This window comes from Stigmatopora argus, chromosome 21 (assembly GCF_051989625.1).
Source record: "Stigmatopora argus isolate UIUO_Sarg chromosome 21, RoL_Sarg_1.0, whole genome shotgun sequence".
NCBI lineage: Eukaryota > Metazoa > Chordata > Actinopteri > Syngnathiformes > Syngnathidae > Stigmatopora > Stigmatopora argus.
The window spans coordinates 9,198,127-9,222,609 of NC_135407.1; the positions used below are offsets into that span (position 1 = coordinate 9,198,127).

The following is a 24,483-nucleotide window of genomic DNA, read 5'->3' on the forward strand; positions in this document are numbered from 1 at the left end:
CAAGCAATGTTCCATAGGATAATGAGTTTGATATATATTTTTCAATCCTATTCTTCACAAATAACTGAACTAACTAGAGTGGAGTGGAGTGAACAAGACGTACTTGGATTGCAAACTTTCTATTTTAATTTGGAGGTATTTAAATTCAAATCAGGTCAACTCTGAGGGAATTGCAAAAGTGGAATGTTTTGTTATGTTCAAGTCAGTTACTTAACCTCCATTTAATTAAGAAAATCGGTTTAAAATAAAAGACTAATAGATGAAAGTCACCTCAAAAGAAGGATTAAGAAAACAAGGGATCTAAATACAAATCAATTAAAACAGACAAACTAGATACCAGATCAGTGAATGGGAAAAGATGCGATTACACTGGAAAAGTGTTGACAAGAACAGGTATCAAGTGATTAACCCATCAGATAAATATGCAAACAGAATTTAAAAACAAAACAACAAAAAACAAACGCTACGCCTCATCTAACATACAAAAATTTATTCTGAACTCAATAAAAGATAATTTGGAGCCAAAAAGATGGCGAAAAAATTCATGGATTGTATTTTTTCTCATCTTATATGTGTAATTTCAAACATTCATTCATTTTCTGAACCGCTTATCCTCAAAAGCACGTGTCAAAGTGGTGGCCCGGGGGCCAAATCTGGCCCGCCGCACCATTTTGTGTGGCCTGAGAAAGTAAATGATGAGTGCCAACTTTCTGTTTTATGATGAAATTCAAATGACGATTGTAAATTATTTCCTGTGTTTCCTCACTTTAAATCAATAATTGCAAAAATGTGTACTAATTTGAATGTCCAAAAATGATCTATCGATTAGCACGATCGAGAAAGCTGTCAATTTATTAATCGATTAATTTTGGCAGCCCAGTTGGATGACATAACAGCTCTCCGGATGTAATCGAAACTACCATGTGGCCCGCGACAAAAAATGAGTTTGACACCCCTGCTCAAAAGGGTCGTGGGGGGTGCTGGAGCATATCCCAAATGATTTTGGACCAAAGGCGCGGGACACCCTGAATCATTGGCCAGCCGATCGTAGGGCACGAGAACATGCAAACTCCACACAGGAGGACCAACCTGGATTCGAACCCAGGAGCCCAGAACTGACGCGCTTACCACTCATCCCCCGCGCCGCTGTAATTTTAAACAATTAAACAAAAACACATATTGTTCAAAAACAAAAAAACACTCCGAGATTTTCATTTTAGTGTTTCACATTTTATTTGGCAGCAACACAACACTGACCACATATTACAAAAGATGTTTAAATAAATCAGCAAATCTACAGTTGAATGAGGTAAAAGCACAGTTATCAGTGACACACATCTATAATGTTTTTTTAAGTGTTAATCCAACAGGGGAAAGTTTATCTTTCCTCAGGAAAGCTGAGTTATATACAGAAACACAATCAATGATCCAAAATTTATTCAAACATTTCAATGGTAGCATTACAAATTTTAGATACATAAAATATGCATTTCCCTCTTCCTTACATATGCCTTCAATGAATTCTCCTACACATTCTGTTGTCGTAAAGTAAGCATTAAAATGTTCAAATGTGTGAATAATTTGCTGGATATGTGAATTTACATGCATCCTCCTGTAGCTTTAATAGAAAACAGAAACTGTATTTAAAAGAAGTTTCATGCTGATGTCTTCTCAAAAATATGTTTGTTTTGTCTCAGGGTTTATTTTATGATAATACAGGACAGCTGTATTGTTCGTCACATGCTCGTTGAATTTGGAAAAATATGGTAACGCACTTAATGTCAATCTCAGGAGAGTAGCAGGTCTAGATATGTATGTATTTTAAAATTTAAATGTCCTTTCTTTTCATGTATAGATGTAAAAACATATTCCATGTATAAGGGTTCTGATTTGTTAAATCAAACTACACATCTAAAACCTTTTTTGGATTTGTTTAATTCTTTATACAGAAGTATTTGGGCTAAATTATATTATTGTTATGGAAATATAGATGAATCATTGCAGTTAATATTGCATTCACTCTTTTTTTCCCTTCATTTTTAATCTACCCACGACATCTCTTTTCTAATAAGCCTAATACTATTAACACCATGTTTGGATTTGAATAGTTATTCATTTCCCAAAACTGTAAAAAAGAAGAAATAGAAAAGTAATTTATGGTCAAATATTGCAAATATGGTTGCCATAATTGTACATTTAAAAAATTGGGAAACCTGTTAAAAGTTTACTGTCAAATTAATACCAAAATTCTGTATACATTGGACTATAAGTCGCACCAGACAACGAATGCAGATTGAAAATTAAAAAAAACAATATATAAGTTGCACTAGAGTATAAGTGGCATTTAGGGACGGCAATTTCCATTTTATAAGAAACCAAAAACAAACATACATTAAAGTATAACAAAAGTAAAATGGAAAAAAACTTGGCTAAACAGGCATCTGTTAACATAAAAGTTTTTCAGATAACCATAGCCTAAAAATACAACATAACAGGCATTTAGTAATCAGAGAAAAAAAACAAAAACATACATAAGTCGTATTTGAGTATCAGTCGCAGGACCGGCCAAAGTATTAGAAAAGTGCGACCTATAGTCCGAAAAATAGGAAACGATAAAAATAACATTTTACTTGTTCTATCATTGATGACAACTGTAAAAGGTACTGTAGTATGTCTGTGCAACAGGTATGATGATGTCTGTGTGCTCTTTCCCACCCTCTGCTCTCCAACCAAGTGACCTCCTGACCTTCTATACACAGAGCAGTTATTCCTGTTTTCAGTACCTCATTAGTCAGTTCATTTTAACGTGAAGGTGGCATTGAGGTTTGAGTCTCTATTGAGAGATAAAAAAATGAGAAAAGGAGGACAGTGATGATACCACTACAATAAAAACCAATTACATATGGATCACGTGGTAAAAAAAACTTTAATATTTTTTTATCTTCCATGAATTTCAGTTGAGAAAATAAAAGTTATACCCAAAAAAATTTGCTAGTTTTCAGTTTTTTTGGTAATATTTTGGCAACCACAGATGACATTATTTTCCCATGCATTCATTTAATTTCTGACATATTTATCCTCACAAGGGTCGAGGGGAGTGCTGGAACCTATCCCAGCTATCTATGGGCACCAGGCAGGGGACATCCTAAATTTGTGGCCAGCCAATCGCAGGGCACAAGGAGATGGACAACTATTCAAGCTCACATTCATACCTATGGGCAATTTAGAGTGTTAAACCAGCCTGCCCTGCATGTTTTTGGGATGTGGGAGCAAACTGGAGTACCCGGAGAAAACCCACGCGAGCTCAGAGATAACATGCATTCCACATAGTGAGGACCGACCTGGTGCACTAACCACTCAGGTGCCAAGCTGCCATTATTTTACCATAATTTATTTATTATGGTTAATTTTTTTTGTCCAAAACAATCAGCAATGTGTTTCCATCAAATAACATTATTAATAAAATAAACGTCACCTTTAAACATAGCGTGGTTCTCATTCAAAATGCACATATAGATTGAGAATACACTGCGCTGAAATAATCATTCATTTGATTGTGGCTATTTGAAGAAAGTTGTCATACGAGATGAATACTTAAAAACAAACATTTACATGAAAAACAATAAAGGCACTTTTTTGAGAGCAAAAAAATCATCATTCATTCATTTAATTATCCTCACAGCCAACTATATATATATATATATATATATACATATATATATATGTATATATACATATATATGTATATATACATGTATATGTATGTATATATGTATATGTATATATATATATATATATATATATATATATATATATATATATATATACATATATATATATGTATATATACATATATATGTATATATACATGTATATGTATGTATATATGTATATGTATATATATATATATATATATATATATATATATATATATATATATATATATATATATATATATATATATATATATATATATATATGTAGTGGAAGCTGTGTCCTCAGAGCATAAAAGATCCATTCTGTCCTGCAGTTTTAAGAGTCCTCGCCGCTCTGCCATCCAACATGAATGTCATATTCAGACCATCCTCATTTTTAAATTTGGATGAAAAATCCTTCTTTTCCTCGTGCATGTTTTATAAATGCATGCCGAATCCCCGTGTTGGAGAAACTTATTTGACTGATGTCCTTTAAATAATTGCAAGTGTATCCGATATAAGCAAGAGCATAATTCATTCCTTGCAGTTCTTCACCAAGACTTTGCTGTAACCCAGTTCATATTACAGGGGGAAGGGTTATGAAGCATGGATGGCGCAATGAGATGTGGACAAAACTGGAGGCATCCCAAGACGAATGTGCTAAATTGCCAGGTTTGACGGCTAGGAAAATTCTAGTGGGCGGATCATCATGGCTGTGGCTCGCAGTGAGTAGCTGGGACCCTTAAAGTAGTGCCACTTGATACCGTTTACCTTCCCAATGTGCTGCCCTTGCACAAAGTACATGCCGTTAAGGTTGGAAGGCCCACAAGCATCAAACCACCAACCTAAAAAGAGAACAAATATGTTATTTTATGTTCACAATCATTTTAATTTAGTCTGGTTCTATTTAATAGCACATCTTTTTAATATGCACATTAAAAACATGGATATTTTTTTAGTATTTTTTCAAAAATCTTATTTAATACAATCTACAAATATATTAAAACTGGAAATTGTTCTTACTGAGCAACCACTGGATTTTTGGCATGTCTCATTATATCTTATCTCATTTTCTGATCCGCTTTATCCTTATTTGGGTTGCGGGGGGTGCTGGAGCCTATCCCAACTGGGGCAGGGGACACCCTGAATCAGTGGCTAGCCGATCGCAGGGCACAAAGAGACGGACAACCACGCACACACACCCATACCTAGGGGCAGTTTAGAGTGCCCAATCGGTACTCGGCCGCTTGGTCGCCGGACGTTCGGTCACCCGGAAGGTTATTAATAATTACCATTTAAAATTGTTGCTCCAATTCCCTAAATACAAACTGCGAATTATTATTTAGTCATACTTAATGCCCTATTAATTATTAGGCTAAAGAAAAGCTCCACATTTCCCGTACTTTTATTGTGTTTTGTTGGAGAACTTGTTAAGACCCTGACTGACGTCCCTTCCTAAGGGGACAACTCATGTACATACAAACTCCTATACACTCACACGTCCGCTCAGTGAAACTGCTCAGGGCCATTGTTGGCTTTTATTGATGCGTAGACCGTGTTGTTTTACCTTGTTTTGTCGCCGGACTTTTGGTTGCTGGACCTTTGGTCGCCGGACGTTTGGTCGCCGGTTGTTTGGGTCCGGGCGACCAAACGTCCGTGACCAAACGTCCGGCGACCAAACGTCTGGTCAAGGCCCAATCAGCCTATCATGCATGTGTCTGGAATGTGGGAGGAGACCGGAGTACCCGGAGGAAAACCACGCCGGCCCGGGGAGAACATGCAAACTCCACACAGGTGGGCCTGACCTGGATTTGAACCCAGGACCCCAGAGCTGTGAGGCCGACGGGCTAACCACTCACGCCACTCTGTAAATATGTACATTAAATTTCAAGGACATTTTTGGAGAAAAGGGCCAAATTGAGAAAAATATACATAAGTAAAGCTTGCAGTAATAAAGAAAATTGTCCTGTGAATGGTATTTTCACAGACAGGTTAATAGTGGTCATTTTAGGCTTCAGTTCATCTTTGTAAACAACATGAATCTCATACATTGCAACCAGGACCAGGTTTTAATACTATTAAACTTTAGATCCACCTCTTACTGCAAATGAGGTCATACACATTGCTGTAACTGCAGAAAAACCTTTGAGTACCTCATTCTATTTAGAGAACAAGTACAGTATGTGCTTGCACCAACAACACTGGAGACCAAAGCTGGGGATGACATAGGACCATTGTATTCCACTTGGATTATTAACTTCATATCACTATTTAGAGTAATAGTTAATTTGTAGAACTATTGATATAGATGTTAACATAATGGAAGATGAGTAGACGTCGAATTGTATTTATACTTTAGCTATGCAACATTTACATCTTTTATCTGCAGCTTGTGAACTCTCCCTTGCTGATACAGTCAGATATAGAACATATGCAAGGCATGGCATGTGTCAAACACTCCCTCTGTGTCAGACCTGAACACCACTTTGGCCTGTGACATTTCACAAGACTTGTCAGCCATCACTGGGAACGCACAACCCTTGTTGCTTGCGCTCATCGTAATGATGCCAAGTTTGCTGTATTATCAAGAGAAATGTGTGTGCACCACCCATACACAACTTTAAAGTTATGGGATGAATAGATGACAAAACTGCATAGAAATTCGTAATGCTAGTTTGTGGTGGAGAATTATTCCAACCAATTTGCTTGCCAATATCCATTTTATGCATCGTGAGAAATGAATGACAATGTCAGAAAACATGAGTCAGTAGAATTTTATGTAGGATGATGAGCTAATTTTTCAAAGGCAGCCAATGATGGTATAATGATGTGTTCAAAGTAAAACATTACTTCAAGGGTGTTTCCAATGTGTTTGATAAGTGATATGCTGCAGTTTTACTAATTTGGTAATCCCTGCTGAGTAAAACAGTAATACCTTGAGATACGGGCTTAATGCGTCCAGCGACAGAGCTTGTATATCAATTTACTCATATCTCAAATACATTTTTCCCATATAAAATGAACTAAATACTAATTATTTCGTTCCCACCCTCTAAAAAAACACAAAAAATCAGGATATAATAATGGAAAACAACTTTTTATTGGTTCTAATTCACCACCTACTCACTAAGTAACAAATACCTATCTAGTGGGTATTATCTTCAATACTAAAATGTAATATTACTCGGTACAGACAGGCGGCGCAGACGAGAGAGAGAGAGAGAGAGAGAGAGAGAGAGAGAGAGAGAGAGAGAGAGAGAGAGAGAGAGAGAGAGAGAGAGAGAGAGAGAGAGAGAGAGAAGGAGGACAGGAAAGAGACGTGACGGACACGCTTGTAACATAACATAAACTTTCAATTTAACTTAAAGGAACTTAGATTACTATACACACACTTAAAATAAGTTTTAATCCTACATTACACAAAATTTAAACCTTCTTGTGCTATAGCCGAGGCAAAGAGGTTAATGTATTACACCGCGTTTCGTCCAGTTAGTTTTTTTTAAATTATCAAACCAGCCACGACTTGCTTTAAAGGGTTTTGCTCACCATCTCGGTATGAATGTCACTGTGCAGCTTGGAAATTATGGTTAGTCCTTTGGAAGGCTTGATATCCTTCTGCTTAAGGATAGTACATATTGTCGAAGTACTCCTCTTGTATTGGCGAGCCAGCTCAGTCACATGTACACCACTCATGTTTTTCGAGTATTTCATGCTTAATATCGATTGTTATCATACACTTTTTCTTCTCACTACCCTTCATTGCACCGCCTTGCTTCGGACCCTTTGTTTTTCTGTTAATTCTGCACTGATTAACGATAAGAAAACACGTAAAAATGCAACCTATACGCCCAGTGCTCATAGATATCTTTGCGCGACAGTGTGCTGTTATCCCACGCAACCTCTCGCGGACTTGGCCACCAGGCTTTCTCGTGACCGAACGTTTGGTCGCCGGACTTTTGGTCGCCGGACGTTTGGTCGCGGACGTTTGGTCGCCCGGACCCAAACAACCGGCGACCAAACGTCCGGCGACCAAAAGTCCGGCGACCAAAAGTCCGGCGACAAAACAAGGTAAAACAACACGGTCTACGCATCAATAAAAGCCAACAATGGCCCTGAGCAGTTTCACTGAGCGGACGTGTGAGTGTATAGGAGTTTGTATGTACATGAGTTGTCCCCTTAGGAAGGGACGTCAGTCAGGGTCTTAACAAGTTCTCCAACAAAACACAATAAAAGTACGGGAAATTTGGAGCTTTTCTTCAGCCTAATAATTAATAGGGCATTAAGTATGACTAAATAATAATTCACAGTTTGTATTTAGGGAATTTGAGCAACAATTTTAAATGGTAATTATCAATAACCTTCCGGGCGACCAAACGTCCGGCGACCAAAAGTCCGGCGACCAAACGTCCGAGTACCAGGCTTTCTTGCATTCTCGTATGTCAAATTTGTCTCGTATCTTAAGGGAAATATTTGCTCGGAATTTTCCTCATATCTCAAATTTCCAGTATGTTGGGGCACTCGTATGTCAAAGTATTACTCTGCAGGGATGGCCAAACCGGTCCTCGAGGGCCGCTGTGGGTGCAGGTTTTTGTTCCAACCGATCCAGCACAGACATTTTGACCAATGAGATTTCTGAAGAAAACAAGAAGCACCTGACTGCAATCCACTGATTGCACTTGTAGGACACCCGATTGGTGTCATCTTGATGGGTTGGAATGAAAACCTGCACCCACTGCGGCCCTTTGTGGAATAGTTTGGACACCCCTGCTCTACTCAGTGAAGTGAAAAGCATTGGATGCTTGGCTTAATACTGAAAGTATATTTCATATGTGAACAATTCTAGTTGTATCCATTACATTTCATTTGAATAAAAGTGCCGTAACTACAAAGCCAACATTTCCATCTGGGCCCCATGTGTGTTTTAAAATAGTCACATGGGCATTAGTCTTGATTTGCTCATGTGTACTACTTGCTCTAACTGTGTTAGCCCATGGTTTTATAGGAATATTTGACAGGGTCAAATTAATTCATTCATTCATTTTCTGTATTTTGATAATGTCATTTTGCGGTATTTTGATAATGTCTGTTTTAAGTAAAGCTTGATAAGTTCCCAGAAAGCCACTCAAGAGCTACAAGACTAACTGGGCTACACTTTAGCCATGTCGATTTAAATCACCCTGAAATTTGGTGCAGCGTCTCAACATTTTTACGTGGTGCTCATTTTCCAACCACAGTGACACTGAGGAGGGATGAAGAATCTGGCTTAATAGGTGTGGATAGATATTAAAGTATATAATACTGCAACTTTAGCCTATTGTATGTTTGCAGACATCGACTAAAACGTGCTTGGGTAGTTTGGTTTCCAAATATGGACATTTTTTGTAGAAAGTTTAAATGATTCCGTGTGGAACTGAACTCACCACCAGTGAACATAAGGGCACACTTGCACATGCAGTTGTCATTGTCCATGTCCTTGGTGCTGAAGTCTGCTCCGTGGATCACTAGACTGCTCTGTCTGCCGGCTGTCCCACTGTGACTTTTTAGGAACAGCCTGAAAGACATCAGAAGGCCGGACATGAAAACAGATCAGTGTGAGCTAAAGGGAAGAAGAGTGTGAGTGACGGAAGGCAATAAAGACACAACATGCTGCAGGAGATGTCTCCAGAGAGATATTTTGGTTGTTGTAAATGAGTTTGTGGTGCACACCTGTAACAACATTAGAATGATTGACGGAATAGAAAATGATAAGTTGTAAGGTACTGGAAGCAGATGTTAAATTTGAGGAAAAAAATGCAATTTTATGGAATTTTAAAACAGATCTTATCCAATTGCTGCTACTGGAATCAGTCCCATTTATGTGTGATCCATTTACCAGAAAGAACAGCAGAAAAAAAATATTGTCCAGTAAACCAATGAAAGACAGATGGCGTGTACAGAGTTTGCTTCTAAGGAAAGTACCATGATACTGAAAATCGCATTGCACAGATGCACATGACAGATCCTACCAGCATGTCACAAAACGTTCTAAGAATGCATTTCCACACTTCAAATGTTATTGCAAAACCTCTTTTTCTTGTTGTTCTCAATGAGTAAAAAAGATGAATTTAATTGATAAATTTTGTGTATTACATTTCATATCCTCAGTCCATGTAAGAAAAATAAGCAGAAGGTTGAATACCTTGGATTTAGTACAGGAATGAGTCATTTATTTATAATGAATAATTATCTATACAGTTGTGTAAAAGTTTAATCTGAACAGTAGAGGGGAGGAAGAGTAAAATAAATAGAAACATAAGAATTGTTACCCATGTAAGCAAATCATACAGTATTATACTACGATACCACAGGAAGCTTTCCTTTTTTTAGTATTCAAATCAGCAATGAGGGAAGCCCCAGATTTTAAACTGTTATTTGTGTACCGGGGAAATTTAAGAAAATAGAATGCAAATTCTTTGAAACCCTCCCAACACTGTAGCCTAGCAGGTAGTTGAATTATATTTTAGGAAGGCATACCAAATCACTTACTAGTCGAATTGCCAGTAAGTACTTACTCGAAATAACAAAACATGTTGTGTCAAGGATAAGGTCTGCCCCGACTCTGATAAAGACCAGGCTTAAACTTTTAACTCTTTACTCTCCATTTTACAAAGTTGAATGATCTCTTCCACTCACAAATTCACATCAAGTAGGATTTTCAGAATTACACTTTGACAGGTAGGTTTAAATATTATGCGTCTATGTTTACTGGTTGTCCAGCCAATTGAACAGTCCAACCACTACGACTTGTGCAGACATCTGCTGTCTGCTATGCTTCCTGTCAGGATCTTTTCTGCTCACAATTTGTTAGTAGAATCATCCAAAGATGAAGATAAGAATGAGACGGGAACAAGATACTCTCAGTAATTGAGTCCTAGGGTGTCTATGCCTGTCTAGAACAGAGAGAAGTTACAAATTAGTATTTCCAGTTTTAGATTTGGTCTCAATGTTCTTATTTTTCACAGAAGACGCTTAATTTGTCTCTTTCTTTGTCTTTTCCTTTGCTTGTTCCTATAAGACTACTCTGTGCATACAAAGTAAACTAAGGTTTTGTGAATCAGCTGACCTGACTTGTACAGACGCTCCCCTACTTACGGACATTCGAGTTATGAACAACGGTACATACGAACATGTCTGCAAATTGCATTTATGTCGAAAAATGTTCTTTTTCCGAGTAGTGCTTCTTTCCGCCGCTAATACAGACGCCTGGCGCTGTGAGAGCTCACCCAGCATCCACCTTCCTCTGCCCAGTTCGTTGCAGTGCGTAAGTTGCGTTAGTGCGTGACGTATCTCCAGTGCGCAAAGAACCTTTTTCATTTTTATCATTAAATATCTCGTGCATCCATTATTCAATATGGTTGGTGAAACGCGAAAGGCTTCTAGTGAGGGAGGTGCAAGGAAGAGGCAAGCCATTTCATTTGAATCAAAAGTGGCAATAATAAAGAAGCTTGATGCGGGTGAGAAAATGGTGAGCGTTGCACGGGCATACAACTTGAATCGTTCGACCGTCGGTACCATTTATAAACAGAAAGATCGAGCAGCAGGACCCAAATATTGAACGTTGCACAAAGGTTGCAAATCAATTGAATGATGCCATATAGTGCTACCGCATCATTTATGATGAAAAAAAGAAGAAAACTGCAATCGTCATTAGATAGCTTCTTTCGGCCAGTTTCTAGTAAATCTTTCTCTCTCTCTCTAATGTATGTATACAGTACTGTATGTATTCTCTCGGTTTTATTAAATGTTTTTTTTTCAGTACAAACCAATGCGTGTTACTTATACAAGCCTTAAACATACAAATGCACTTATATACTCTTCAATATACTTATATAGGCCTTAAACATAAATTATAATACAAAATATAGCACTCAGTAACTTACGAACAAATTCACCTTATGAACAATCGCTCGGAACCAAACTCGTTCGTAAGTAGGGGAGCGTCTGTACCACATTCATCCACCAATTTTGTCTTAACTTTGAATCTTTTTCTCATGAATATAAAACATAAGCATAATTTGTTTGGAACAGCATCAAGATCAAGTCAGGTATATTTGGTTCAAATCCTAGCTCAATTATTGTAGTCACTAAGATCATAAAACACAAAACAGTGATTTCTTAGAACTCTGGCTATTCAAAATGTCTCTGAAGACATTTGGCCGCGTGATATACACTACATACGTGCCAAATTTCAACTAAGTGTGTTCACCCGCAGAATAAGTGCTATCACATTTATACACTCCGGTCAACAAAAGAAACTAATGACAGAATGGTCAGAGGAGGCATCAAATGTCTGGGAATTGTTTGCCTGACACCATTTCCAAGTGAAACTAGGTCACCGAGATGGACATTATGCTTATTTAAAACTATGGCCATCAAACTGAGATGAACAGTTTATACTAACTAAATAGAGAAACACAACATTGGCACAACAAAGGCTTTTACTTGACTTCCTTCTAGACAGAAATAAGCATATTGTTTTCATTTTACCACTTTCCCATATGCCCAACTAACAATTACTTTCAAGTTCATAAAAAATATTTTAAATGAACATTTTCCTCACTTGAGGTGTACTTACTAAATCAATGTTGTGATGTAGGTATAAAGCAGGGCTTAGTGTTGTTTCTCCTAACACACAAGAGAACCGTGTTTGATTACACCAAAGCAAAATGAGATTGACATGGGGCCCCAGATCTAGTATTAACATATGGTCTACTCCTAAGCAGAGGTTATTGCTGTTTTATAGCAAGCTAACAAATACAAGTTCAAAAAATACACACAGTTCATGAATGCATTTTTAAAAATGTTGCTGAAATGCAAAATATAGCGCAATAAATCTTAACTAACTTCAACTAAATCTATAAATCTTAAATGAAGCTCAAATGAACTGCTTCTATATTTACTCTTCTGCTTTCCAATGTTTAGGAAAGCACTGCCTCGCGATGGCCTCAAAGCTTTAGGTCACGTCCACCTGTGTGGAGTTTGCATGTTCTCCCCGGGCCTGCGTGGGTTTCATCCGAGTACTCCGGTTTCCTCCCACATTCCAAAAACATGCATGGTAGGCTGATTGGACACTCTAAATTTCCCCTAGGTATGAGTGTGAGTGTGCATGGTTGTCCGTCTCCTTGTGCCTTGCGATAGGCTGGCCACTGATACAGTATATCCCCTGCCTCTGGCCTGGAATGAGCTGGGATAGGCTCCAGCACCCCCCGCAACCCTAATGAGGATAAAGCGGTTCAGAAAATGAGTTGAGAGATGAGACCAAGTAACTATTTCTCTATTATGTTTCATAAATCTGCGACAGTGAACACTTATCTCCTTTCATGAGATCATCCATTCCACCTCACAGGTGTGCCATATGAAAATGCTGACCAGACAGCATGACTATTTCGCAGGCATTCCTTAGTCTGAAATGCTCTGTTGCATCACACATCACAATGCCACAGGTGCCGCATGTTTTTGCATAGAGTGCGTTTAACATGCTAACAGCAGGAAAATCCACCAGACCTGCTGCTTGTGTATTGAATGTTTATTTCTCTACCATAAACCATCTCCATTGGTGTTCCATAGAATCTGGTAGGACATCCAACAAGCCTTACAAGCATTGATGACGTGTATTCACACCAGCTTGTTTTTCTCCAAGATGGCGCTGTCACGCGGAAGCCAGTGGCAGTAGCTCTGTCCACTCTTATGTTTTTCGTATTTTACAGCCCTTCTTTCTTTTTTTTTAATTACATTTTAATATTTCTTAATACATTCCTTTTTACTTTACTTTGTACTTTATACTTTTTACTTTAATGTTTTTACAACTTTCTTTGTTCTGTTAGCCTGGCTTCTTTCTGCTACTTCTTTTTTGGAACCATTCAGCCATGCCTACGCTGTCATACACATGGGACTAGCTGTTACAATACGCAGCAGAAGGAGCAACACCTCAATTACCGCTGGAAATTCGGAGCTGGACAAAAGAGCCGGGAGAAGAAGCAACGCTTCTGATCAACCATTCCATCACGGGATAAGACGGAAGAGCTGTCGGCGCATACCAGGCCGGAAGCGGAGTTTTTGTCCAACTTTACAACGTTTTTTTGAGTCTGTATCCGTTTTAGGTACCGCAACCAAGATGGTGCCGTTTAAGTGGCAGCCGGCGGCGGTAGCTCCGTCCACTCTTTTGTGTTTTTGCTGCTTTTCTGTCATAATGATTTGATTTGGTGATTCTCAATGATGCCATTTACTTTGATTTGCTTTGTACTTTGTGCTTTTGTGTTGTTGTTCTGTCTAATCATCCTCTTGCTACTGCCACAATGAAATTTCCCGAATACGGGATGAATAAAGTTATCCAATCCAATCCAATCCACATTCAGCATGTTCACCACCAAAAAGTCCAATAAAACAAAATTGCACATTTAAGACTACTCTTTGAGTTGCCTCAAACCCACTAAGCTCTTGTGGTAGAAGCTTGACCACATGGTCTGAAAGAAGTGCCCATTATGCCATTTTTGGGAGGGAGATTTGGAAGTGTTGGGTGAATTTTTCTCCAGATTACCTCAACAAATTAATGAATATAATGGCAAAATAATTGGTGGAAAAGGAGCAATCTTTGAGAACAGCAGTTAGACCCTCCAAAAAAAGAAAAAAACATATATAATATATTTTACCCTTTTTAATGTCTTCACTGGCGGCCCGGTGGAGCGAGTGGTTAGCGTGTCAGCCTCACAGCTCTGGGGTCCTGGTTTCAAATCCAGGTCATGTCCATCTGTGTGGAGTTTGCATGTTCTCCCTGGGCCTGCATGGGTTTCCTCCGGGTACTCCGGTTTCCTCCCACATTCCAAAAACATGCAGGGTAGGCTGATTGGACACTCTAAATTGCCCCTAGGTAAGGGTGTGAGTGTGCTTGGTTGTCCGTCTCCTTGTGCCCTGCGATTGGCCGGCCACCGATTCAGGGTGTCCCCTGTCTCTGGCCCGGAGACAGCTGGGATTAGCTCCAGCACCCCCCCACGAACCTAATGAGGATAAAGCGGTTCAGAAAATGAGATGAGATGAGAATGTATTCACTATATTTTCTATTCATTTCTTTTTTTAAGTGACATTTGATGTATCATTGAAAACACAAAATTATGACATGAAACATTTAAACAGCTATTTAAATTAGATTTTAATATTCACTGGTATCCCCGTTATTCAACAGCAATACGCATAATGAGTTATGTGGGACAGTCAAACACAGAGAGGTCCCAGAACACATAATTCTGGCAGTGTTCTGATTTATCTTGGCCAATGTTTTTTAAAAGTGATGTGCAAATGTTCTACCAAAAGTTTTTCTTTCGAAAAAACACATTTAAGAAAATCTCAAAAGCATGAAACTACACCACAAAGAGGTTGAACCTGACATTAATTTGGGCTCTTCAGATGGAAAAAAAATAACTTTTATGTATGTTCTCATAACAGGCATAAAGAAGTGTAACATGGATTAGTTAACAAACCACAAACACAAAATCTCTATGGTTATTGATTTTTTACAACAACAAACATAAAAAATCAAAAAAATAAATAAAAATGAGAAGAAACACATCACTATGAAAACCTGGGAAGCAGAGCAATGAGAGAATTTCTGGTTAAGGCCAGCGATTTCTCGGAACTTTTGGACTTTTGTAGCAATTTTACATATTTGAGATTCCTAAGCATCTGCCAGTTTGTGGTCTGTTATCACAAACCCCCTTATGCATAAAACAAAAATGCTCTACCCCCTACAAATATCTATTGAAGGACATTTACACTCTCAACACAGTGATCATTTTAGTTGGATTCACTTTGTAATCAAAAAGACCTCATGGCAAAATTGCATAAAAGGATCAACATGATTTAACTGATTGGAAATGTTCCGCCTATTAGAAAATATTTTAATATATTCATTTTTTCACCTCATCAACCACGTCACGTTTTTTTATTTGTTTTCATATTATTTTATGCCTGTATTTTTAAAGCTAATCCACAATTTAAGGGTCTTCAAACATCACACAGAGTCACCATGGATACTTGATTATACAAAGAGGCCAATAACTTTATTTTGGCTGAGAAGTGGAAAAATGTTAGTTTTCAAAATAATACTAGACAAGAGATCAACATTTCAGTTTTTGTTTCCAGGTATTTCCATCTGGATCTGATACTGGGGTAAAAAGATTATGGATTTTGTGTGAAGCCACCCATTTTTATCAAAATTTAGGCCATGTGACTGACTGGTCTGTGTTCCTTTTTTTTATTGATTACGCAAACACAATAAAAAATCCAAAATGATGACTGCTGCAACATCTGTAATGATGTATATTATATCGTTCTGTTCGGGTGAAGAAGAGACTGAGCCAAATGGGATGCTCTTGATTTACCAGTCAATCTTTGTTCCTACTCTGGGTGCCAGCTATGGCTTGGAACCAAAAAGAACAAAGTCAAAGTTAGCAGTGGCTGAAATAAGAGATACGATGAGAAGCTTGGTTATCTGAGAACAACTCATAGTTGAGCCCTTGCTCCTCTGTTAAGAGTAGCCAGGCTAAATGGCATGGGAACATGATCAGGATGCCTGCCCACTGAGAGGAAGCCTTGGGGACAACCCAAGATATGCTGGATAGACAATATCTTCTGGATGTCTTGGAAACACATTGAGTTCCCCATAAAAAGCTGGATGAAGTGGTTGAGGAAAAGAAGTCTGGGTTTCCCGTCTACAAGTGCTGCAGCAGGCCTTGGCATGCAAGTGAAATTTGGTGGATGAAGATAGAACATTTTTTCCCAAATATGATTTCAATTAATTCTAAATTGCCCCAAGGTATGAGTGTGAGCGTGAATGGTTGTCTGTCTTCTTGTACCCTGTGATTAGTTGGTCATCAGATCAGGGTGTCCCTCGTCTGTGCCCGTAATAGTAAGCTGGGATAGGCTCCCGCACCCCCCTGCCACCCTTGAGAAGATAAGTATTTCAGAAAATGAATTAATGTTTTCACTTATAATGAGTTACCTGCATCCTCAAAAAGTGTAGGTGTTCAAAGCATTCATTCATTCATCTTCCATGCTGTGCATCCTTAAAAGGGTTTCAGGGGTTGCTGGAGCCTAACCCAGGTGACTTTGAGCAAAAGGCAGACTACACACTAGACTGGTCGCCAGTCAGCCGTAGGGCACACAGAGAGACAAACGACCATACGCACTCACAATCATACCGGCACCAGTGGGAACCAAACCCACGCTTGCTTACACCGAAGGCAGGCGAGCGAACCTTTACACCAGGGGTGTCAGACTCGGGTTGATTCGCGGGCCGCGTTAACGTCAACTCGGTTTCATGTGGGCCGGACCATTTTAGATTTTTTTTTATAAATGGATTAAAAGAACTGGATGAAAAGCCCTGAATATTGAGTTTTTTATATATCTAAAACAATGTTTATTTTATCTTTTTTATAAATTTTTAGATTTTACAAAATGATTTTTGAACTAAAAACACGGAAAAAATTGATTTAAAAATTACAATTATTGATTTAAAAGTGGGAAAATCAGGAAATTTAATTTACATCTATACTCTTCATTTTAATTTGATCCTAAAACAGAAAGTCGGCTCTCATGATTTACTTTCCCAGGCCACACAAAATGATGCGGCGGGCCAGATTTGGCCCCCGGGCCGCCACTTTGACACATGTGGTCTACACCATGGCATGAGTGAAAATAGTCCAAATGTTTCCAAAAATGTTTAATGGCATAAATTTGCATGAAATTAAAGTATTTCTTCATCTATGGTCAAAATATCATCAAAAGATTGAGAATCTGGGGAAGTATCTACAGGTAACAAACAAACTCAATTTGAATCATGTTTTTACGCCGTCAAAATCTAGACAGTGCGAGTCTGCGCCAAGCAAAGGGACATTGTAATTATTGATGGAGAGACAGACATGAACTTCAGTTATAAGGCAAGATGCACCAGACTCTTTCATACCAAAAGCAAGGATTCTTTACATTCTCCTTAAAGTCGTCTCGTTTTTATGCAATAAGTGATAGTATCTTGTCAAAGTGTATTCAAGACTTACAGATTCTTAAATATTGAAATTGTAAAATAACTTACCGTATTTTCACACCTATAGGACGCACCGCCTGAAAGACCGCAGTCTCAGTTGCGGGTGTATATTCTGTTTTTGTGATTTTTTATTTTTTTTTATTTGTAAGTAAATTGCGTCATCGTTCTAATGCTTTGGAGTGAAGCTCACTATGCAACTTACTGTATCTTTTTGACAAATCCCCTTGCATTGAGGATTTACAGTTTACGGGCAGGTCAGTTAAAGATAACACCATTTATCTGAAGGCCTGTGACGTCAAACAGGCATGTACAGTTTAAAACACTTGAACTCCTGTTCTTCATCCAAAAAGTCCATAGCCAGGTTTTGAAAGTCTTAATAGAATGTGATGAAATATTTTTGTTATGATAGGATTTGTTTGGGGGGAATGTTAAAAAGCTTTTAACTAGGCCACCCCCATTTTTCCAATGTAGTGAAACATAGTGCAGAGCTGCATTGTGAAATTCTTCCTTGGACGTGAAAGAGGTGCAGGTACAATTTTGCAATGAAGTACACAGTCATCAATTTTTAAGAATGTGATCATTACCTGTAATTCTGTTTCTCGCTGCCAATTTGGAAGCGATCATACAATGAGAAGGCTTGGTGTCCATCCCAGTCTGTCAGTTCAACACGGAGAATGTACTGCCTTTGGCTGGTCAACTGATAAACGTATTCATTCCCCAACCAGTGCTCTGCAGATATGCTTCCAAAACCCTGAAATCAGTATTACACCAAGTGTTAGATGAATGTAAAGAACAATAACTACTGTTTCAAATGTGATTATGCTAGAGTACAACACCACCAGCTTGTGGAAATTTCCTTATTACCCAGACTATAAATAACATTTTTTTTGCATAGTTTGGCTATGCTTGCGACTTAGACTCAGGTGCAACATTGTTTTCACATTGACAGGCATGAGAAGATCACTCAAGGTGTGATTTCTACTTTGCAAAAGTGATACGAAAGATTAATTATTTAATGGCTTAATGGTGCAATGTTTTTTTTTCTCGGTCACTGATAACATAACATTTCTCCCAACAATGATGACTTCTATATAATTTTTCCCTCTTCCTTCTGTAATTTTATTGTGTGTGTGTGTGTGTGGGCTGGGAGGGTCTTATTCATAGCAGTGGTGGGCCGTCAGGACCTTCAAGGCCTTCTGTGCTGGCCTAAGAAATATCTGTATCATATATTATATTTTGTCCATCAATACTTATTAAATAATTCCAAATTGTCTGTTAGCTTCTTTTCATTGCTTTTCCCCCTGGTTGCACTGCTTCCAGATGTGTTTTCATATTGAATCATTTAACCAATCACATTTCAGCCATTATTTGTTGCCAGGGTCAGAAATCTGCCTCAAGGCCTTCACAATCAGTTCTGCAGGCTCTGCTGCATTAAACAAGCGTCGATAAGACTGTTGCTTTAACCAATCAGATTTCGAGTTGGCAACACCACATTGCCTTCTCGCAGGCATAGGGATACGTCATCGCTTTCAGCAACTATGATTGGCTAGTGATTAGCCAGAGCTACCAAACTGTATCTGGAGCGGGCTGCACAAGAAAATATATTGTTGTGTTGATTTAAAACCATTTTCAAGATGGACTATGCCAGAAATACAACAGGACAAGCTCGACTTTCAGCATTAGCTTCGATGGCGATAGAAAAGAAGGAAGAAAGAAAGGAGGATGCATATTGTGTACAGTTAAAAAGGATTTTTGGTGAGTAAAATATGGCTACATTCCTAAATAATATTTCAATTGTGGGCCCGGTTCTGATATCTGAAAAGCTCCAGTGTTTGTATTTAAGCTCCAGTGTTTGTATTTAATCACTAAATGCTGCTAGGAAATGGATTTTACCCCATTTTAGTGCAATTTTTGCCATTTCGCCTTTGACGTCCATTGCTGTCTTTTCCCAGGGAAATCACCCCCCTGCCCCGGTTGTAATGTCTGAAAAGCTCCTGTATTTGTATTTAATCATTAAATGCTGCTAGGAAGTGGATTTTACCCCATTTTTGTGCATTGATTTATTGATTACTTTTTATGTGTCGCAGCTGTAGCTGCAGTAGAGGTTTTATAGCCATAAAATAGTTTTTGACGGTTGGATTGATTCGTTGAAGGTGCTACGAGAAAATGCACGGACCGCCACTGATTCATAGTCATTGTCTTATTCATAGGCATAATCTATAATACAGAAAATATGGTAGAAGAACCTAATTCGGATAAAATGTGAATGGATGGCTGGACTTCCATGTCTTCCTTCCACTTAGGTCGCACGTGTAAAAGTCATTATTTCTTTCCCTAAATGCTGTTTACACTGTATGCTTGACACGGTCTTTAACAAAACAACTGTAAAGTGTTTTTGATGAGCTGCGGCTGATGGTTGAAGGCAAAGTACTTTTGACAGCTGTGGATTGCAGTGGCTAGAAGAAAGAAGTGGAATGACATTACTACTCTTGGCAAAAGTGGTCCAATTGGAAAAGGGTGAAAGGAGGGTGAAGATGATGATGGTGGAAGCAGTCTGTGTTTGTGCATAGCGTGTGTGGTGATGAGGAATGGGAAGGAGGGAAAGTAAATATGACGCATTCTTGGGGGCTTAGGCATGTCCTGCAGAGTGGGTGGAAGAGCAAGCGAGTGGGGCCCTTTTTATAGCTTCTTCTTTCTATACAACATATTTCACTTCTTAGTGAATATCACTATCCTCTCCTGTTTTGAGCCAGATCCAATGTCAGTACCTGTCTGGAGAGAAAATTTGAAACAAAAACAATTTATGTGTATAGTTGCTTTAATAATAACCCATAGTTTTAAACCTTGATAAATGCTACTACTAATATAATGTTAATGTTGCTACTCGAACATACTAGTGTTCCCTATTTTGACAGTATTATTAGACCAAAAAGATTAACAGACAAAAAGGCCCCTGACTAATTTTCGTCTGACTATGTCAAAAGCACTGTTGTCATTTCTATAAAAACAATCTGGCCCAATAATAGTTTTTAGATTAAATTTGAATACTGCAAATTCAACTTCTTTATTAGTCCATTAAATAACATTAGATCTTATAGCCAAACCATCTTGAAAAAATTACAGATCCTTTGAGTGCATTTAACCTATATACATATGTTTATGATAAGCAACTATACCATGTCATTTTTAAGAAAAAAAGCCTTACTATACTATGTTGTTTTTTAAGGAAAAAAGCCTTACTATACTGTGTCGTTTTTTAAAGAAAAAAGCCTTACTATACTATGTCGTGTTTTAAGAAAAAAAAGCCTTACTATACTATGTTGTTTTTAAGAAAAAAATCCTTACTATACTATGTCGTTTTTTAAGAAAAAAAGCCGTACTATACTATGTCGTTTTTTAAAATTAAAAAAGCCTTACTGTACTATGTCGTTTTTTAAAAGAAAAAAAGCCTTACTATATTGTTTTTTTAATGAAAAAAGCCTTACTATACTATGTCGTTTTTTTAAGAAAAAAAGCCTTACAGACAAAAAGGCCCCTGACTGATTTTTGTCTGACAATGTCAAAAGCACTGTTGTCATTTCTATAAAAAAATCTGTCCCAATAATAGTTTTTGGATTAAATTTGAATACTGCAAATTCAACTTCTTTAATAGTCCATCAAATAACATTAGATCTTATAGCCACACCATCTTGAAAGAATTACAGATCCTTTGAGTGCATTTAACCTATATACATATGTTTATAATAAGCAAGACTTTGAAAACTATTAACACTATAAAGCACCTCACTCACATTAAAACTGTTGAAGGAGAGCGTGATAAAACATTGCTGTTCCATTGCACAATGCACTGTAAATGTCAACCAAAGGTTCATGAGTACCCCCATGTAATGTAATGCACTCTTTGTGCACCTGTTCAGAGTTGCAGGCTTTCCATTTCTCATAGGACCTCAGCTTTAAGGTCTCATATGCTGTTTTTTCTTCTTCTGTAGTTTCCATTTTACTCTAAACAGCGATTTGTAGAGATGTTGCATTTTTAAAAACAGAGTTCATGAGTCCAACCATATTTGTGGGGAAACTGTTACACACAAAATGTTGGAGTTCAAATTCCTGCCTTGTATGACATCACAGGGAGACCCCAGGGTAAAAATCTGCTATGCGTGTCATCATCACTTATTATCAGAGTTGGACCCCCTCTATAGTTTTTGTTTTGTTTTGTTTTTTTACATTCCTTTGTTCTTCTTAACTCATTCGTAACCAACCCTTTTGGAGCGTTTTGAATGACTGACCCAAAAACTATTGTGTTCTGAATGTACCAAATAAAAGAACGGCTCTCTCCTTTCAACAAGAACAAGAAAAATCTTGATTGTGTATCATTAAAATTGTTTCCAAATAAAAAAAACTTGAGCCTCAACCTCCAATCACCGTTGAAACGTTTACTTTTCAGTGGCAGTACATAAATGTTCAATTTCAAATCGATAAATATACTCGTTATTGGAGACTTTGACTTATACAGGTCGTCCAACTACAACAAATATGAGTGTCGTTCTCAATCATAATCATCAAAAATAGCAAAAACTGCACCCGCTTCGATTTCTTCTCAATCTCAGACGTTAATATCATTATGTGACCTAATTTTGATTTTTTTCTCTCTCTTTTTTTCCCTCACTTTCTTTTACAACAGCTGTCTGGGTTACATGATCTAGCTTGGTATTGCTCTGCTTATAATGTGTATCCTTTTCCTTTTCATACTGACAAGTAAGTCATACACCAGTCCAGAGTGCAGAAGGGGAAATTAAACTAGAGACTGAAAGCAGATTATAGGGGAAGGTATAAACATATAATCCATTGGATAATAAACTAACAGCTATCAGAGGGTATATAGTGGTGATTTTTACAATAAAATCACCCTTTTGACTGCCAGAAATAATAAATGCTTTTCAGAGTTTGAGTGAAGAATGAAAATGCTATCACTGCCATTCTAAATATGAACTGATGCTCCTGTGATGACAAACATATTACATTCTATTTAAACAGCGAGAGTAGTACAATAGAGGCCAAATAAAGGTGTTGTTGTCATAGTGTTTGTAAGATAAAAAAAGAGGACTAAAGTTGAAGAAGAATAACATCTGGTTGGTGTTATCCAAATGGATTGGTGGACACTGTTAACAAGTCCAACTGCCAAAAAGCTCATTATGTTTGTCAAAACCTGATTGTTTGAATATTATTGCGACAGGATGTTTTGCAACATAACAGACAGCGGTTTTGAAATTCATCTTATGTGTAAAAGGACCACCAATATTATCTCTTGTGCAATACACATTGATGATGCATGTTTTTGGTTATGTCTCACCATTTTATATTCCTTCCATGTTCTCTGGAAATCCACACTGCCGTCTTCTCTCCGCTGGATGATCGTCCATCCACCACCAGCTATTTCCATGTTGCAATACACCTACAAATCAGAGGGAAAAAATTGTGTTTGACAGTACGACGATAGCACCCAGAGGGCTGTCTCTCGTTTGGGATTTATTAAATGTAATACTATACAACTAGTGCATGTAATGAATTGAACATTTGATGTGATTTTCGGCAACATTCCGAAACAATGAAGGCTCAGCTATTTGAAGTCATGTTTGGGAACTTGGTGTATATGTGTCTAGTTCAAACCTAATCAGTCTCTCCTTATCCTTTACCAACTCCCAAGAGGTGTTCCTCATCAGAGGGTCCAGATCAAAGTGAGGGTCTGGGATGGACACATACTAGCAGACACCTGGGTGTAATATGGCCCTTAACCTTGGACCTCAGTGTGCGTAAGCTGATAATGCAGGGATGTGGGTCTATCTGCAGGGTTGCTCATTGTTTTGAGTTTGAGACACCGGCGTTGAGCAGGGAAGGTCCCCCTCATCGGCCAGCCCACACAGCTGAACATACATGAACGCAGGCTGAGTTAATTATGGAAGTACCCCTGACATTATCATTTCCATGAGACTGTCTCACATCCATCTCGTCAAGGAGCACACAAGCAGCCATTAACCACCTTTGAGATGATTGCAGCAGTGTCTTGACAGATACAATCTGCTCACACCTACTTCAAATTTCTCCATTTATCAAATTATCACCATCAATCAGTCGAGCAGAGAGGTTAAGAACATATCATTGAGAACGTAACCTCAGTGTCCCCGTCATGTTCAGCTCAATGTCTGGCTTCACCCCTTCGCCAAATTCCAACGTTTTCAAAGCTGCCGAGAGTATTCACAGCTTGGACTCATCATTGGCACTTATCGGAGGCAGATTCCCCCAGTGGCTGTGTGTCGTTAGCTCATTTGCAAAGGAAAATCTTAAGCTAACTCAAAGAAAACAAGTGGTTTACTTTAAACCAACAATGGAAGTGTTCGAACTAACTGTTGCTTTCACTGGGATTTTGGCTACTCTTGATTGTTGCTTCTTACCTTTTTGTTCTCTTGCTGATTTATTTGGATGTTGTAGACACCATTCTTATGAAAGCCAGCCTGGTAAAGATCGGCACAATCACGGAATTTCTTTTCTTCATCCAGGACTTTTGGGACTGTGGATGCAAAAACCATTTAAGATTAATGCAGATAGCTGTGCTGGAAATACAAGTGAGGTGAGTGAATAATAGTGCAAAGCAAATATTGGCTAGGGAAAAAAAACTACTCTATGGAAACAAATTAAACAAATGAAAAATGCATTGAC

At 38.0% G+C, this 24,483-nt stretch overlaps 1 protein-coding gene across 2 annotated transcripts in view; it reads right to left on the minus strand.

Moving 5' to 3' along the window:
* Positions 1 to 3,995: 3,995 nt before the first annotated feature.
* Positions 3,996 to 24,483, minus strand: part of angpt1 (angiopoietin 1) — a 55,462-nt gene continuing 34,974 nt past the window's right edge. The window contains exons 5-9 of one of the 2 annotated variants that reach the window (XM_077590550.1): positions 24,219 to 24,334; positions 23,120 to 23,221; positions 18,354 to 18,520; positions 9,116 to 9,246; positions 3,996 to 4,540 (exon numbers count right to left, since the gene is read on the minus strand). In XM_077590550.1, the coding sequence (XP_077446676.1) occupies positions 4,377 to 4,540; positions 9,116 to 9,246; positions 18,354 to 18,520; positions 23,120 to 23,221; positions 24,219 to 24,334 (680 nt within the window). In that variant the 3' untranslated portion in view covers positions 3,996 to 4,376. Of the gene's footprint in view, positions 4,541 to 9,115; positions 9,247 to 12,309; positions 12,360 to 18,353; positions 18,521 to 23,119; positions 23,222 to 24,218; positions 24,335 to 24,483 lie in introns of those variants that run through there. The other variant, XM_077590551.1, reaches the window with a different exon arrangement.